Source organism: Grus americana, chromosome 7, assembly GCF_028858705.1.
Source record: "Grus americana isolate bGruAme1 chromosome 7, bGruAme1.mat, whole genome shotgun sequence".
NCBI classification, from domain to species: domain Eukaryota; kingdom Metazoa; phylum Chordata; class Aves; order Gruiformes; family Gruidae; genus Grus; species Grus americana.
This window is the reverse complement of record NC_072858.1, coordinates 36,633,453-36,646,985: the sequence shown is the minus strand read 5'-3', so window position 1 is coordinate 36,646,985 and position 13,533 is coordinate 36,633,453. Positions and strand designations below refer to the sequence as shown.

The 13,533-nt window shown below is 38.9% G+C and overlaps 1 protein-coding gene across 2 annotated transcripts in view; it reads right to left on the bottom strand.

The window, feature by feature from the left end:
* The window catches only part of TET1 (tet methylcytosine dioxygenase 1), a 75,690-nt gene that overhangs the window by 40,321 nt on the left and 21,836 nt on the right, over positions 1-13,533 (bottom strand). For both annotated transcript variants that reach the window (XM_054831520.1, XM_054831521.1), the window contains exon 4: positions 308-2,843. In XM_054831520.1, the coding sequence (XP_054687495.1) occupies positions 308-2,843 (2,536 nt within the window). The remainder of the gene's footprint in view (positions 1-307; positions 2,844-13,533) is intronic.

The window sequence follows — 13,533 nt, the reverse complement described above, 5'->3', positions numbered from 1 at the left end:
CAGCAATGACAAAACAACAAACAGAAAATCTCCCTTTTCCTCCTCGGTTTAAATTTAAGTAAACAATTTAAACCTGCCAGTTGCAATACCAAAAATACTCAATTCTGCTACGCTTTGCAGGCCCAAAGAACACCAGGCAAAAGTTACAGAAAGGGAAAAAATAATTTCCTCCCATTTCCTAATGGCAAAACACTGATCCTTTTGCAACAGCTAAGTAAGCGTCAAGTACACTTCCTCACATTAAAGGAAGCAATGTGAACACACCTCCATCTGAAAGGTACAGACAAAAGTTAGCAAAAAGACTTACCAACACAGTCACAAGTTGGCAATTCAGATTGTCCTTTTTTTGTAGGTGTATCTATTAAATTTTTTGTAGGCGTATCAAGAAACTTCATCGGTGATTCAAGGAAGCTGCTGAGCGTGTTTTTTGCTGGAGAACACCCTGAGTCGCCTGTGCTCTGTGGGTGGTCAGTACCCAAACTGGTTGACGTCAGAACAGTCACTTTGCCCGCACACTCCATATTCCTGAGAGCTTCAACAGCACCTGGTACCTGGGCCCCACCACAGGGAACAGGCAGCACCTGCAACTTCGGATCTACTTGTTGTTCGACAGCACCCTGCTGAAGATAGGCTTTGTCTTCACTATGCATTTCATTAGCTCTCAGGTTAGACTGATTAAAAGTTTGAGGCAAAGGATGCATCTGACTGACATTCGCTGTTTGCTGTACCTGAGAATTACATTTTTCTGTAAACATCGGTAGGTTTTCACTTGGTCTGTTCAATAAGGATGCTGTTTTCAACTGGGAAACAGCCAGAGGATTGCGGGAGGACAGGTCGCTATGTTGGTTACATGCAACAACTTCGTTTTTCAGTGGATCAGTGCCTAGTGGGTCACCAGAGCCTGCAGTTTTGATTTGCTCATTCACCACTTCACAGCCAAACGACCTGTCTTTTTTTTTCTCTTGCGGTACCTCAGGTAAACATCTATGGAATTTTATCTGTGTTTGCGGGAGAAATAATCTAGTTTTTTCTTGTGATGCTAAAGTATTTTGATTCAGTGCTCTCTGTACTTTGGTTCTCGGAGATTTTTTTTCAGACAGAGCGATTCTGGAGTCCTGTGGCATGGTTTGACCAAACTTGTGCAGTTTTGATGATATCCAAATGTCCTGTAACTCACTATGCTGGCATGACAGCAGCTCTAGCTGGTTTTGATTATTTTGTTGATAGCGTGCTTCTTGAGGCTTCTTTTTGTGTCTTGGTTTCCATGGTGCAGCATTTCCTTTTTTGTTTGTTGGTTGCTTTTGCTTTAACAGTAAAGAACTATAATTATGCCTAAAAAATACAGATTCTTTTTTCTGCAACACATCTTGGTTATATTTTGGCTGCCTCTCGTGTGATATTAGGTTAAGCAGTGATGCCTTTATGTCATTCTTCTGCTCTGGATTTGTCTGGTTTGATTCAATGAGCGCTGCAAGTTGAGTTAGCTGTGTAGCTACATCCTCTTCATCCTGGCTGTGAATTCCTCCTTCTTTAACCAAAGAACTAGCTTCCAAGTTCAAATCATTACAGGGTGGCTTTTGCTCTAACTGGCCAAGAGTTTCCAAGTTGTTACTTGTTTGCTGGACATTATGTGAAGCATTGCAATACCGTGCAAGGGTCACCGGATCATGAGTATAATTTTTCTTGGTAGTATATCCTGAAAATGATTTTGCATTAGATGTTAGGTCAGATAAAGTTTTGGTATCTCTTGAGGATAACTGTAGCTTATACATCTCACCAGTCAGATTGGCAGGCTTATCACGCAATTCCGAAATTGAACTTTGGCCATTGTATAACACTGCCTTATTAGGGAGCTGCTTCTGTGAGCGAGCGCAGTGAGCCAAGAGCTGTTGCTCATTCTGTAAGTAAGTGTCTTTGATTTCTTTTAATGCAGAAGATGTGAAGGAGGATGAGATATCCCTTTTGTAACTATGGAGCAAGTTGGAAGTTGTTTCTTCGGTACGGTGAGCACTTTCAGTTTTAGCTGGTGAAGTTGTTTCTAAAGGGGCTTCAGATAACTGTGTTAAAGCTTCAATAGCTACAACCTGCTCTACAGTTAAATTCCTGGTTTTAATCAGGGACAAGAAAGTCGGCTGGAGCGAAGAATCCTCATGCTGTGTCTCTGCGTTAGGTACTTTAAAGCCATCCTTCCCCACATGCACTTCCTCTTCAGGCAGTGGAGGACAACACAAGCTTTCTTGCAGATCTGAAATGGAACCCGTCTGCAAAATTGACTTATCGGAACCCTCGAAGATGCTGCAAGTGCAGTTTTCCTCTTTTATTAAAACATTTCCTTGTCTTTCTGGGTGAACACAGCCAACACCAGTTGTCAGAGTGTTTACTATGTTATTCAGATTGGTACCCTTCATCCATTGCATGTGGGAATTGCTTGTCAATTCTGTCCTTTCCTCCACAGATACTTTTTTCAGTGAAGCGACTGCTTCCGATGGTGAATAATGTAGGGTTTTTATACCATTTTTGATGGCCTGTGCAAATGATTTTTTTGGGTCAGCTAACCGACTGGGAGAGACTGCTCTTTCACTGTCTTCAACGTTTTTCAAGTGTTCGTTGCCTGTCACAGTTCCATGGATATCTCCGTTGACATGGACACCAAAAGATGGCTTCTCGTTATGTGCCCACTTCTCTGCTTCTAAGCCTGTCATTCTTTCTTTCTCCTTAGACTGCACATTTTCGATGGGTACTGTTTGGTTTGTTTTCACCCTGTATTTTTCACCATGACCACATATACTGCATTCCATGAGTTCTGGTCTGCGGCCATTTACTGGTTTGTTTTCTAAATTCGCCTAGAAAATAATAATAAAAAAATTGTTGTAACAGCTGTTCAAAAACATTAAAAATAAGAAGCATAAGATTTACCGCAATTAAACCCTACTTTGACAGATATGAGAAATACCCTAATTAAGCATAAGCACAGACACTGGAAAAAACCCAGGAAGTCATAAAAAACCCTGAAGCCTAAAGACCTTATCCATATTTATAGCTATTTTTCCTCACTGTTGGGGAGGCAGAGGAAGAAAGTGTGTGCATGTGGTGGTAAAGAAATTAACGAACACATAAAGGACGTTAGCATTTAGAATCAGATCTAAGAATTCAATTTTTAATGAATTTGCATAAGCAGATGAAAGTCTTCCTTGAGTTCAAAGCAGGACTGAAATCTAAAGGCTTGTACCACAGAAAGTTTAGGAGTAATTTGGTATAATTACACTGATTTGGCTAGATCAATAAACTGATACAACACTTGGATGGACACTCTAGCAAGAATGGCTGGTTTTTAGGCTTACTTTCAAGTCCTTAAAAAAATGACAAAACCTAATCTGAAATGGATAGTAAGCCAATTAATGTTAGCTCACCTGGAAGCTACCCTCCAAACGCTGTGTTTAGCTTCTGTATTTAGATGGCAACTTCCAGATTTCTGAACAGTCTCTCACGCAGCTATCCTTAGCAGTATTTTAGTAAACTCTAAATTCTAATATTTAGTTAAATATATTCTTCATCTTCACTGATATGATACAATTCATGTGGTTGAAGCAATGTCAAAATCTAGACAGAGTCAGAATATTGTGTCCTCGAAAGAATATGTATATAGGCCTTAAGATAATATTACAGATATGAAGTAAGGAATCATGCAATTTAAGTTTAAAAAAAAAAAGGCAGGAACTCAGAAACAGCAATAAAGGCAGGAATCCAATTTTTATTATGTTAATCAAATTTTATTTCTATTTATATTAAATTTTCTTTTAAAAATAATTTTAAGTCACAATAGACAGTGTTGGTACTTAATCTTACTGTAACATCTACGTTATCTAAATAATCTGTAGCCTTAAGCCCTATAACAAGAAAACTAGTACTGCTTTTCAAATCAGATATAAGCAATACAGCTGGTTAATTAACCATACGCTGGCACAGTACATCTTAGAAGTTCCCAGAAAATAGCTGCCATTTTAATATAAAACATTCAGTTAAATCAGACATGATTTTGTCGTCATACCAACTAAAGTACATGGACTGCTCTGAGAAAATAACCCAGAAGAACAAATGCAAAATAAATTTATGATTAATTATAACCATCAAGATGGAATTGCCAGAAACCCCCAGGCAAAACAAGGCATACGGATCCAGCTCCATCTGGAGCCTGGTGTTCACCTCACAACTGATTCCCAATTGATAAAAAACAAAACCAGGAATCCCTGGCATGCCCTAGATATTATGAGAGGCATCATAAATTCTCATGGAAATGCTATGCAAAAACATGTCCAGCACCTAATGCAGCTAACCTATGGAAATTACGTTAAGAAAGAAAGATACCTTATTTAATGCTTTTTCATTACACACAGATACTGACTAATGGTCTGTGAGCCTCAGCTCCTCTGGATCCTGGTGATTTTCAATCAATGATCCACAGACCCAGGGGATCACTGAGCAATTTCTAAGGGATCCACAAAAGCGGTTAAGCAGCTCCATTGTTAGCAGGGGTAAATGCATTACAGAGGCCTCTGCAACCATACCAGCAAAATATTTTAAGGGTCCACCATGGAAAAGTAAAAACCCATAATTCTATACCTGTGCAAAAGCTGAATTTCCATTACCTTAATTTAACTTCGGAAAGAACTAGGATATGAAATTGCTGTTTTTTCTTCAGCAAAAGTGTATCTAAGATCCCTATCAGTCCAAAAGTTGTCCCAATCATGTAAAATTATTAAAAATTATTTAATTGGACAATTAGGAGGCTGAGGAGATAGAAGCAAAGAGATTAAAATAATTCCTCAGCATTTCTACATTTTCAACACAACAACACATTTTTGTATTCCCTTCATTTTTAGAGGGTGTTAGTCACCACATTAAAAGAAAAAAAAAAATCTAAGTCTGGTAAATTGAGAGCAATGAGAGGTGGGGGGAGAAGAGGAGGGTTCACCTCCGATCAGCAGAGATGAGAAGATCTGACACAGAGTCCACTGACAGCACTCAAAGTGCAAAAATGTCATCTTGCTTCTCTCAACTATAAAATACTGTCATCCGACCAAAACCGACTGCTTACACTCCAAAATACTCAGGATATTCCCTAATCTGCTACTAGTGCGCAGGTGCAGTGCTGTGTCCCCATAAGAACCCAGCAGTAAAGTGGGATTACTTCTAAAATAAAATTATTCCTCATACATCATAATTTCCACTAATATTACTGGAAGCTGCCCACATGCAATGAGGAAGAAAAAAGAACCAGATGAATCATATCATTGGCATGATTTGGTTCATATTTTATTTTTCCACACAAAGAATAAATATTATCATAAAATCAGATTTTTTTTAAAAAAATCAAACTCTCTTCCTTTTGAGCACTATGTTGCTTTTTCTCTTCTGCTACTGAACTGCAACGAATCCTAAAAAATACCTATTTCTTTCCTCTCTTACCAGACTTTCTAGTGGCCTTTTCTGTTTAGTATGTGAAGTTATTGTTTCCCAACATAAAAAGAAATGCAGACATACTAGCAGGGGCAGAGCTCGTTTGATTCTTCTCCTCAATGTAAGTCTGGCAGACCAAAAGTAATAGCTCAGCAAAAACCTTTTGCTGCTGAACAACCCTAGGAGCAATCTGTCTTCAAGTCCTGAATCAGGACTCAAAAAAAACCGTAGTGAAAACTAGAGACAAGGATACCACAAATCCAAGCAAGTCTTAAAATTCATGGAAGTTAAGCATGTAAGTCTGATCTGATTGATTTTTAAATCTTTTACACAAGTGTAATGAAAAGCTGAAGAATAAACTGGATCAATAAAAGTAATTTCCTCTCTTCCTCATTAAGGAGACCACTACTTTATCTGGAGACATAAAACACTAATAAATCGTGCTCATGCTTAGACACTGCAGTAGTTAGTGCTATTAAGACCGGAACCATAGAGTACAGTCTGCTGTAGCCATTGCTGTATTACTTAAACATCAACCAGACAATATCCCTTATACACACACAAATTCACTCCATGAGCCAATGCTTCCAGCACACATGAAAAGTCAGTTACAGCAAATCATTTCACCATTCTGAAAAGGGTCAGACTTTAATATTAAACTTTTAACACAAGACGCCTCCAAGGTAATGCAAAGATTTCACCAATTCACAATCAAAATACAATGCTAAAACTACCCTAAAGAGATTTCCACATCTTCTGTATAACAGAGAGCAGGCCATAGGGTTATGTCTCTTGTTTCAAACCTCTATTGGTGGTAACAACATATAGTGTACTAAAGGACACAACCAGAAACAATTACTCCCATAAACCAGAAATAATAGACGATGCCCAGATCAACTGCTGGTAAAACAGCTCTACGAGCAAGTCACGACGAGTTACACGATAACCAATGCCAAGTCCCCCTAACTAGCCCTCCCTACAGGATTGTGCCCAGGTCCCCACGAGAATACAGTACCCAACAGACCAAAAAAATACTTGCACCTCCCAGCTTGTGCCAATAACCAGGATGACCCGAAAGGCAGTTCTGAGGCCACAACATCCACCAATATAAAAGGAAGAGTGGGCGAGAAGTACTTGCACTTTGCATCTCTTTTCCATTGCGGTGCAATGGGTAAGTTTGGATCCTGCTGCAGTGTCTGCAGCCACGTAGCCAGCCCCACATGCCCTTCCACGTTGGCACAGAGCTGGCAGCTCCTCAGAGCTCAAATACTGCAACAGAAGTTTTCTTTCAGAAAAACTGTTTGGAAAAAACCTCAATCATACTTAATCTAACATTCAAACAGGGTGTTTTATTCATGGTCCAACTGTCAGATGTCACTGCTTCACTGAGATAAGAAAGCACCAGCCAGCTGATGCGCAGCAATTTACTCCTATGCAATTTATTCCTGTTCTTTAGTGTCTGCTCCCCAGGACATGCAGAAATTCAGTGGAATCCAGGATCTGCACTGTACAGGACCAGCATACAGGGATATGGACATAAGATATGGACAGGAGAGGAGATAGGGAGACAAAGAGCACAGGTGTGAAGAAACAGTTGCTTATGCTGAGCACTATGTAGAAAGCTGTGCCCTGGTTAGAACAGAGACAAAAGTAAGGCGGGATGCTGTGGAAAGTATAGGCCACCTTCTAAGTACAGCCATGTTTTTTGGTAGTCCAAAATAAATGCAGATACAATAATACACTTAAGGATAAACTTCTATTTAGGACCACACTACTTAATGTTTGACTACCATAACGCAGACAACAGCAATGTGCTGTGAGTTGCTGCCCAAAGCAGCAGGCTACCAACAGAGTGGAAAACAGGTGAGTAGGGGCCAAGCTACAAGCTGGGGCATATTCCCATGAACCTCACCAGAGGCATGAAGAAATTACCACCACACCTGCGTAACAGCCATGGACATGAAACAGTCTCTTAGTAAGCTGCACTTCTTCAGCGCCTCAGGTAAGGCACATTTTCTATAGGTCTTCATGCAGAAAAACAGATTGAGGCCCTTTATTAATGTAACACAGCCTGCCTATACAAGATGTTTTGTTCCTCAAGAGAACAACGTTCACAGATGGCACTAAGAGACGGGACAGGTAATAATTCTGCATTTTAGAAGCTACTGCGATCAAAGCAAATAACCTCTACTCTTGGCAAAATGGCATAGACAAGTTTTAGCAGAGAGGCTGGTTTATACAGAAACTTAGGGGAACAAGAGGTTCTGCAAATCTGGAGAAAGCAACCCTACCTGGGACACGTGGCAGAGATCACTCAGGATGTCCGGGCTTTCCTGGAGGGACCTCCTCCCTCCCAACTCTCCTGCCACTGAGCATCAAATCTACCCAAAGCCACCAACTGGAGTAGCACAGCAGGTACTATTTCACACTGGATCTTACAGCAGCTGGAAAACCTGCTCTAGTTGATGGTGGGTTTCCCCCCCCCCCCATATCTGTAGCCACAACAACAAAGAACATTCTCCAAGCTACAGCTTAGCTCTCTCCTCCTCAGTTTCATCTCCATTTTATCTACATTTATATCCTCTTTGCTACATTCTTCAAACACCAGGCAGCTTTCCCACCAGAAAAGTTCCTTATCTTGTCTTTCCATGAGGAATTAGTACATTATGGCCTTAAAGTCTTTACATCTTTGCTCTCTTCATTTTCTCTCCTACACCACTACCACAGTCCTCCTGCCCACCTTGTGTAACAACTTCAGTGAGACCACTTACAAAGAAGATCTACAGTATCAGACCCTAAAGGATGTACTTACTAACAAAATCAAAAACTACAGGATACTAATTCTGGCTCTAAAGGCTTCAAATGCTGACCCCCAGAGAAGTATATTTATTGGATTACTACTTGGAAGTAGGGTGTCTCAGCCACAAACTCAAATTACTGTTTCTGTCAACCCTGAGCTCTAGGTTGTGAAATCTACAAACAGGAACAAGAAAAAAATAGAGTGAAGGACACCCCATTCTCCTACACAGGCACCCAAGAAGTGGATGTGTTAAGAAAGAAAAAAAAACCCAAAAACCAACAAACTCAAACATTAGAGTACTTTTTCTGCCACAGAAGCAAACATAAACAAGCATCTTGCTCGGTGTTTTTTGTTTGGTTCGGTTTGTTTTTTACTGGTGTTTTGAATTACTCAATCATTTGTCTTCAACATTGAAGCCGAGCACTCAAAGAGACACTGGCAGCTCTGGAAAATATAGCACTCAATTAAGCCACAAAAGACAAATGGTATAATCAGCAGCAATATGTATTCCCTAATACAACCTTCCCCTAATGTGCTTTAACTTGAATGCAAAGATGAAAGAAATTCGGTCTTTGAATTTATCCATCCTAGCTAATGTCTCTTGTGGTCTACTCATTTATGAGACTATCACCACAGTGTTAAGAAAGTACTGCCTGGCCCTTAACTGTAAATGGAGAATCATCACAGTGTTCGTAACAGGGTCTTCAGGGAACAGATCACAGCTATATATAACATTTTTAGCAATGATCTGAAAGAACAGTGAAATTAATACTGTTAGAAAAACAGCAAATAATGAAAAGATCAAACATGATGCTTCCTAAATTAACTGGCAAGCCAGCTGCAAGTACACATTTCAATACAGCTAAAGGTGAAGTTGTGTATCTAGCCACAAAAACATGGGACTATATTTACAAAATGCAGGTTTCTCTCTTAGACAGCAATGACTTTAAGGAGGACATTAACACGGTCACAGTAACTATAGAAACTCCTATTGCAACTTTATGGGCATTAGTGAGATTCTTGGGTGCATAAATAACAATATAATTAGGAAAAGACGGGTTACTTTCTATCCTGTACTTGGCACTTTTGCACCTGCTAGTGGAATAAAGCGCCCAGTTCTGGCATACCCAATTCAAGCACGAGATTGATATGCTGGAGAGAGCTTGGAGGACCATGAGAATGACAAAGGATTGAAGTATCTTGAAGTGAAAGCCTCAAGTTCACCCTCTACTCACTCTCTGCAATTTACCAAAGAAAAAGAAAATTGAAAAGCCAGAAACTGCGGCTAAGTCTATGTGGAAAAGAAAGCTGATAACAGAAGGCTCCTTGTTCTAGCAGACAAAAGTATAACAAGACTCAGTGACTTTAAGTTAAGGTCAGAGAAGTCTGGACTGGAACTATGGTGCGCATTTTTGCAGTGGGACAGAGAAAGAATAAAGAATCTTTTAAGCGTCATGTTAGGTGTTTTGATGCACTTCTCATCCACGGGAATTTTCAAGTTCAAGTTCTTTGAGATATCTTTAGACACCATGCTTAATCCCAATACACTGATACAGTATTACAACCTCTCAGGACAAGAACACAAGATCACAGTGATCTTGCGTGGCATTACCATATGTGAACCAAAGTGATACAAGTTAATAATTTTCCTTCAGTTTCTGTTCAGTAAAGATCTAAACATAACCTTTCAGTTCCTATAATCTAACCAGGAAGATATTCAACTCCTTCATCTAGGGCCCAGTTTAAGTGCCCAACCATCTGTTGTACAACCAATTATATTATTTACAAGTTGCCACATGCTGATAGCTGCTTTCAGACTAACCAGCCCTCACACACATCTATCTTGTTTTCCCCTCACTTGGAAATATCAGCACAGGTCCCAAATACACATTGCAACAAGTCACACACAAGTCTTCTCCAAATTTAAACATCTATATTATGGGTATATTCTATCCTGGTTTTAAAGCTGATGAGAACTAAAAGAAATAACTAATATTCTTTAGCAATAGAAAAGTTGGTGACAGGTATGTCAGAGGAACAGCTAAAGATAATTCAGATAAAAAAGAAAAATGGTCATGCTGATCACTTAAGCTACCAAGCTACAAGGCTGCAGCACTATTCAGGATTTTGCATTTATGTTTTGGTTATCCTCATGAGGAAAAAAGTCTTAAAAATGGCAAATGACGTTTTGCTTCTGTCTCTATCAGAGCTAGCACACCTGTGGCTTTAAATAAAGCTCAAAATGGAATTTACACTGCACATAACTTCCACTTTCTCTTTACAGGAGTACCAACTCTCTCACATACCGGAATAACAGCAATGTTGTGCTGGAGCAGCACTGCAACAACAACGGTGTTTGCATTGTGGAATTCAGACAGTGATCATCTGTCACAAAAGTAAATGCTTTATGTTTTTAAATACACAGAAATTTTTCCTCTTATTCACAAGTTCAGAAAAATTTTTGTTTTAGGAAAATTAAACATAGACCCAAATTTTACTACAAAGCATCAATTAAATTATAATGTGATACAGACAACACCAAAAAACACTGATTGAGAAAGGAATTCACAATCAAGCATCGAGACACAAACCACTCAATTTTAAGTCAGCCTTGAAAAATCCTATTATTCCAAAAGGCTTAATATTATAGCTGTTAGAACAACAAGGACAGCCAAATATATTCTATATACTAATCTTACGTAAGTTAATGAAAAGTGATTATTGTTAGTTCCTTATATGTAATTCCTGTTTTCTTTTTTTCTTGATATTGGTTAAGTTTCATGTATTTGACATTTAAAAAGAAAATACCTTTATAAGAATGCATGGATCCTTCTTACCTCCCAAATGAAATCCTCTAACTACAAATTTATTTTAGTAGGAATGAAATCTTTTGGTCTCTACATAGGCAAGGCTCCTACTAATGTCTATGGGAAAGTCTGCTGCAGTAGTATCTGCTAAATTAACTTTCTCATACTCAGTAACACTAAATATAAAAATCTTAACACATCACAGAAAGAAAAAAAACAAGGAAGTGAAAATCTGGTGCCACTCAAGTAAGTTCAAGGCTTCTCATTGGTTTTCTGCCACATCAGTTACTAAAAGCAATAAACAAACTTAATTAGCCATATGGTATTGGATTCCAAACAAGTGGTGCCCATTTTCAAAGCATTTTCTAGATATTACTATCTACAAACGTATGGACAAACAGCAAACACTGCCAACAGATTTCTGGAATTTGCAAAGCCATCTCAATTATTTCAATGCCTACATTACATAGAGCAAGTACAAATACTCAGCAAAGCTCATAATTCAGTACCAAATACAATAAATATCAAAAAAACAACATACCTGGAACAGGAAAACAGTGCTTATTTTGTAACGTTGTAACTTCATTAAAAATTCCTAAACAACGTATCAATAAACCGATGCATCTGACCTTAATCTACACATGTACATTTTCCTTCCCACAAACTATGTTTCTTTTACTATTTTATGACATTTTTGATCACAAACACATTTTCTACATTTTTAAGAAGCTCCACCTCTAAATCCACTAAAGTGGAAGACCCACCACTGCACTAAAACACACAGTGCAGTCAAGATCTACAAATAAATGGTGATTCAAAAACAGGCAAAACCCCTCCATAACCACTAGGTTCAGCCTGGCCTTACTCAACACCTCCCAGCCTCGTTGTGCCTCTGCCTCCACCGTTCCCTGAGAAGGAGCGGTGCTATCCTCACTGCTGCTCTGCTACAGCAACAAATGAGTTAAAACAGAAACCCCTACTCTTCCCTGTCCCCCTCTCAAAGGAAGGTGTCCCTTTCTTCCCTCAACATTTCGGGGAGCTGGGTTTAGGGGTGAAAAGTAGCATGATGGTGCTGTTGAGCAAGCAGCGCAGGGGTCCTGAGAAGGTGGATGGGAGAGGGAGCAGCACTGAAGTAAGGGAGCTCTGCAGGAACAGGGAGCAAGGGAAGGAGAGCATCTCTGCATTCAATCCAGCTCGCTCTGCACCACAGGAAAAAAGTTCACAAGGGACACGCTTCAACTCCTCCAGAAGCTGGCTGGAAAAATTAACGATTAGAAAATTACTAGAGTAAGATTAATAATTTACAGACCATTTACAAAGGCCTTCTTTGTTAAGACTCCATTCAAAAATGTCTACATACGTGAGTAGCCTTAGCACTACTGTACAAACAAAATATGGAAGCGCTTCATGTTCACAAGTGCATTCATGTGGAAGGGCTGGAAAGGCTGCACGTGGAAGTGTGCTACTAAATGACAACCATCATCATGCCTGTGCACAACAAGTGAGGTGCATGAGCCCATCAAGGGCAAAAAAAAATTTAATGCCATTTAGGCAGACACACATCCAGTTTGAGAAAGGTCAAAATCACAAGAACATTACTTTCAAAAAAAATCATACCTAGAGTTTTTTTAAACTAAGTTAACTGTTAAGTTATTTATCTTAATTTAAAAATAAAAGTTAACTAGTGAGTTCTGTAGGACACTCACATACCAAAAGTAAGCTCTCCCTATCAAAGGGAGCAAAACAGCATGTAAGAAATAGGGAGACACTTTCAACCAGTACTCAAAGCAATTTTAATCAGTATTTCCTGAAGGAATACGTTCCAAGGTGATAATGTTCCTTTAAAAACCACAAAGAATAAGATAAGTATTTTCTGGAAAACATCCTTTCCAACTTGTATTACATTGTTCTGTCTTCTTCCTCCATAAAATTCCACTGCAGTACAATTCCATCCATTGATTCGCTCATATCTTATTTTAAATGGGGGAAAAAAAGTAATAAAATTTAATTTCTTCCAGCTAAATGTTCTGGCAGATATTTTGCACTAAAAACATACACCACAATTTAGAATAAACGGTCAAAATCAGTTCAATCCATGCTCACTCAAAGCATTATCTTGAACATTAGCAGTTACGTTCCTTAACTCTTGTTAAGAGATATACAAGCTTGGAAAAAAAAAGTGCACGTTTAATTTCTTGAAGATGCAAAACTAAAACTGCATTGTAAAAAGGGTAACAGCAGGTCTGCCAAACCGACTGTATATTTTAAAGTTGTTTTTGATAAGAAACCCTATGCTTTGTATGTGTGGAGAAGTAAAATTAAGAGAGTGCTCAAGTATATATTTGTAGCTTTGATGGAAATGAAACTTTTACTAGTTCCTAATACGATGTTTATAAACAAACCAAAAGTTCTAGATACTGAGTCATCTCTGGCTTTTGGCTTGGCTTAAACTGAACAGATTTTACAGAG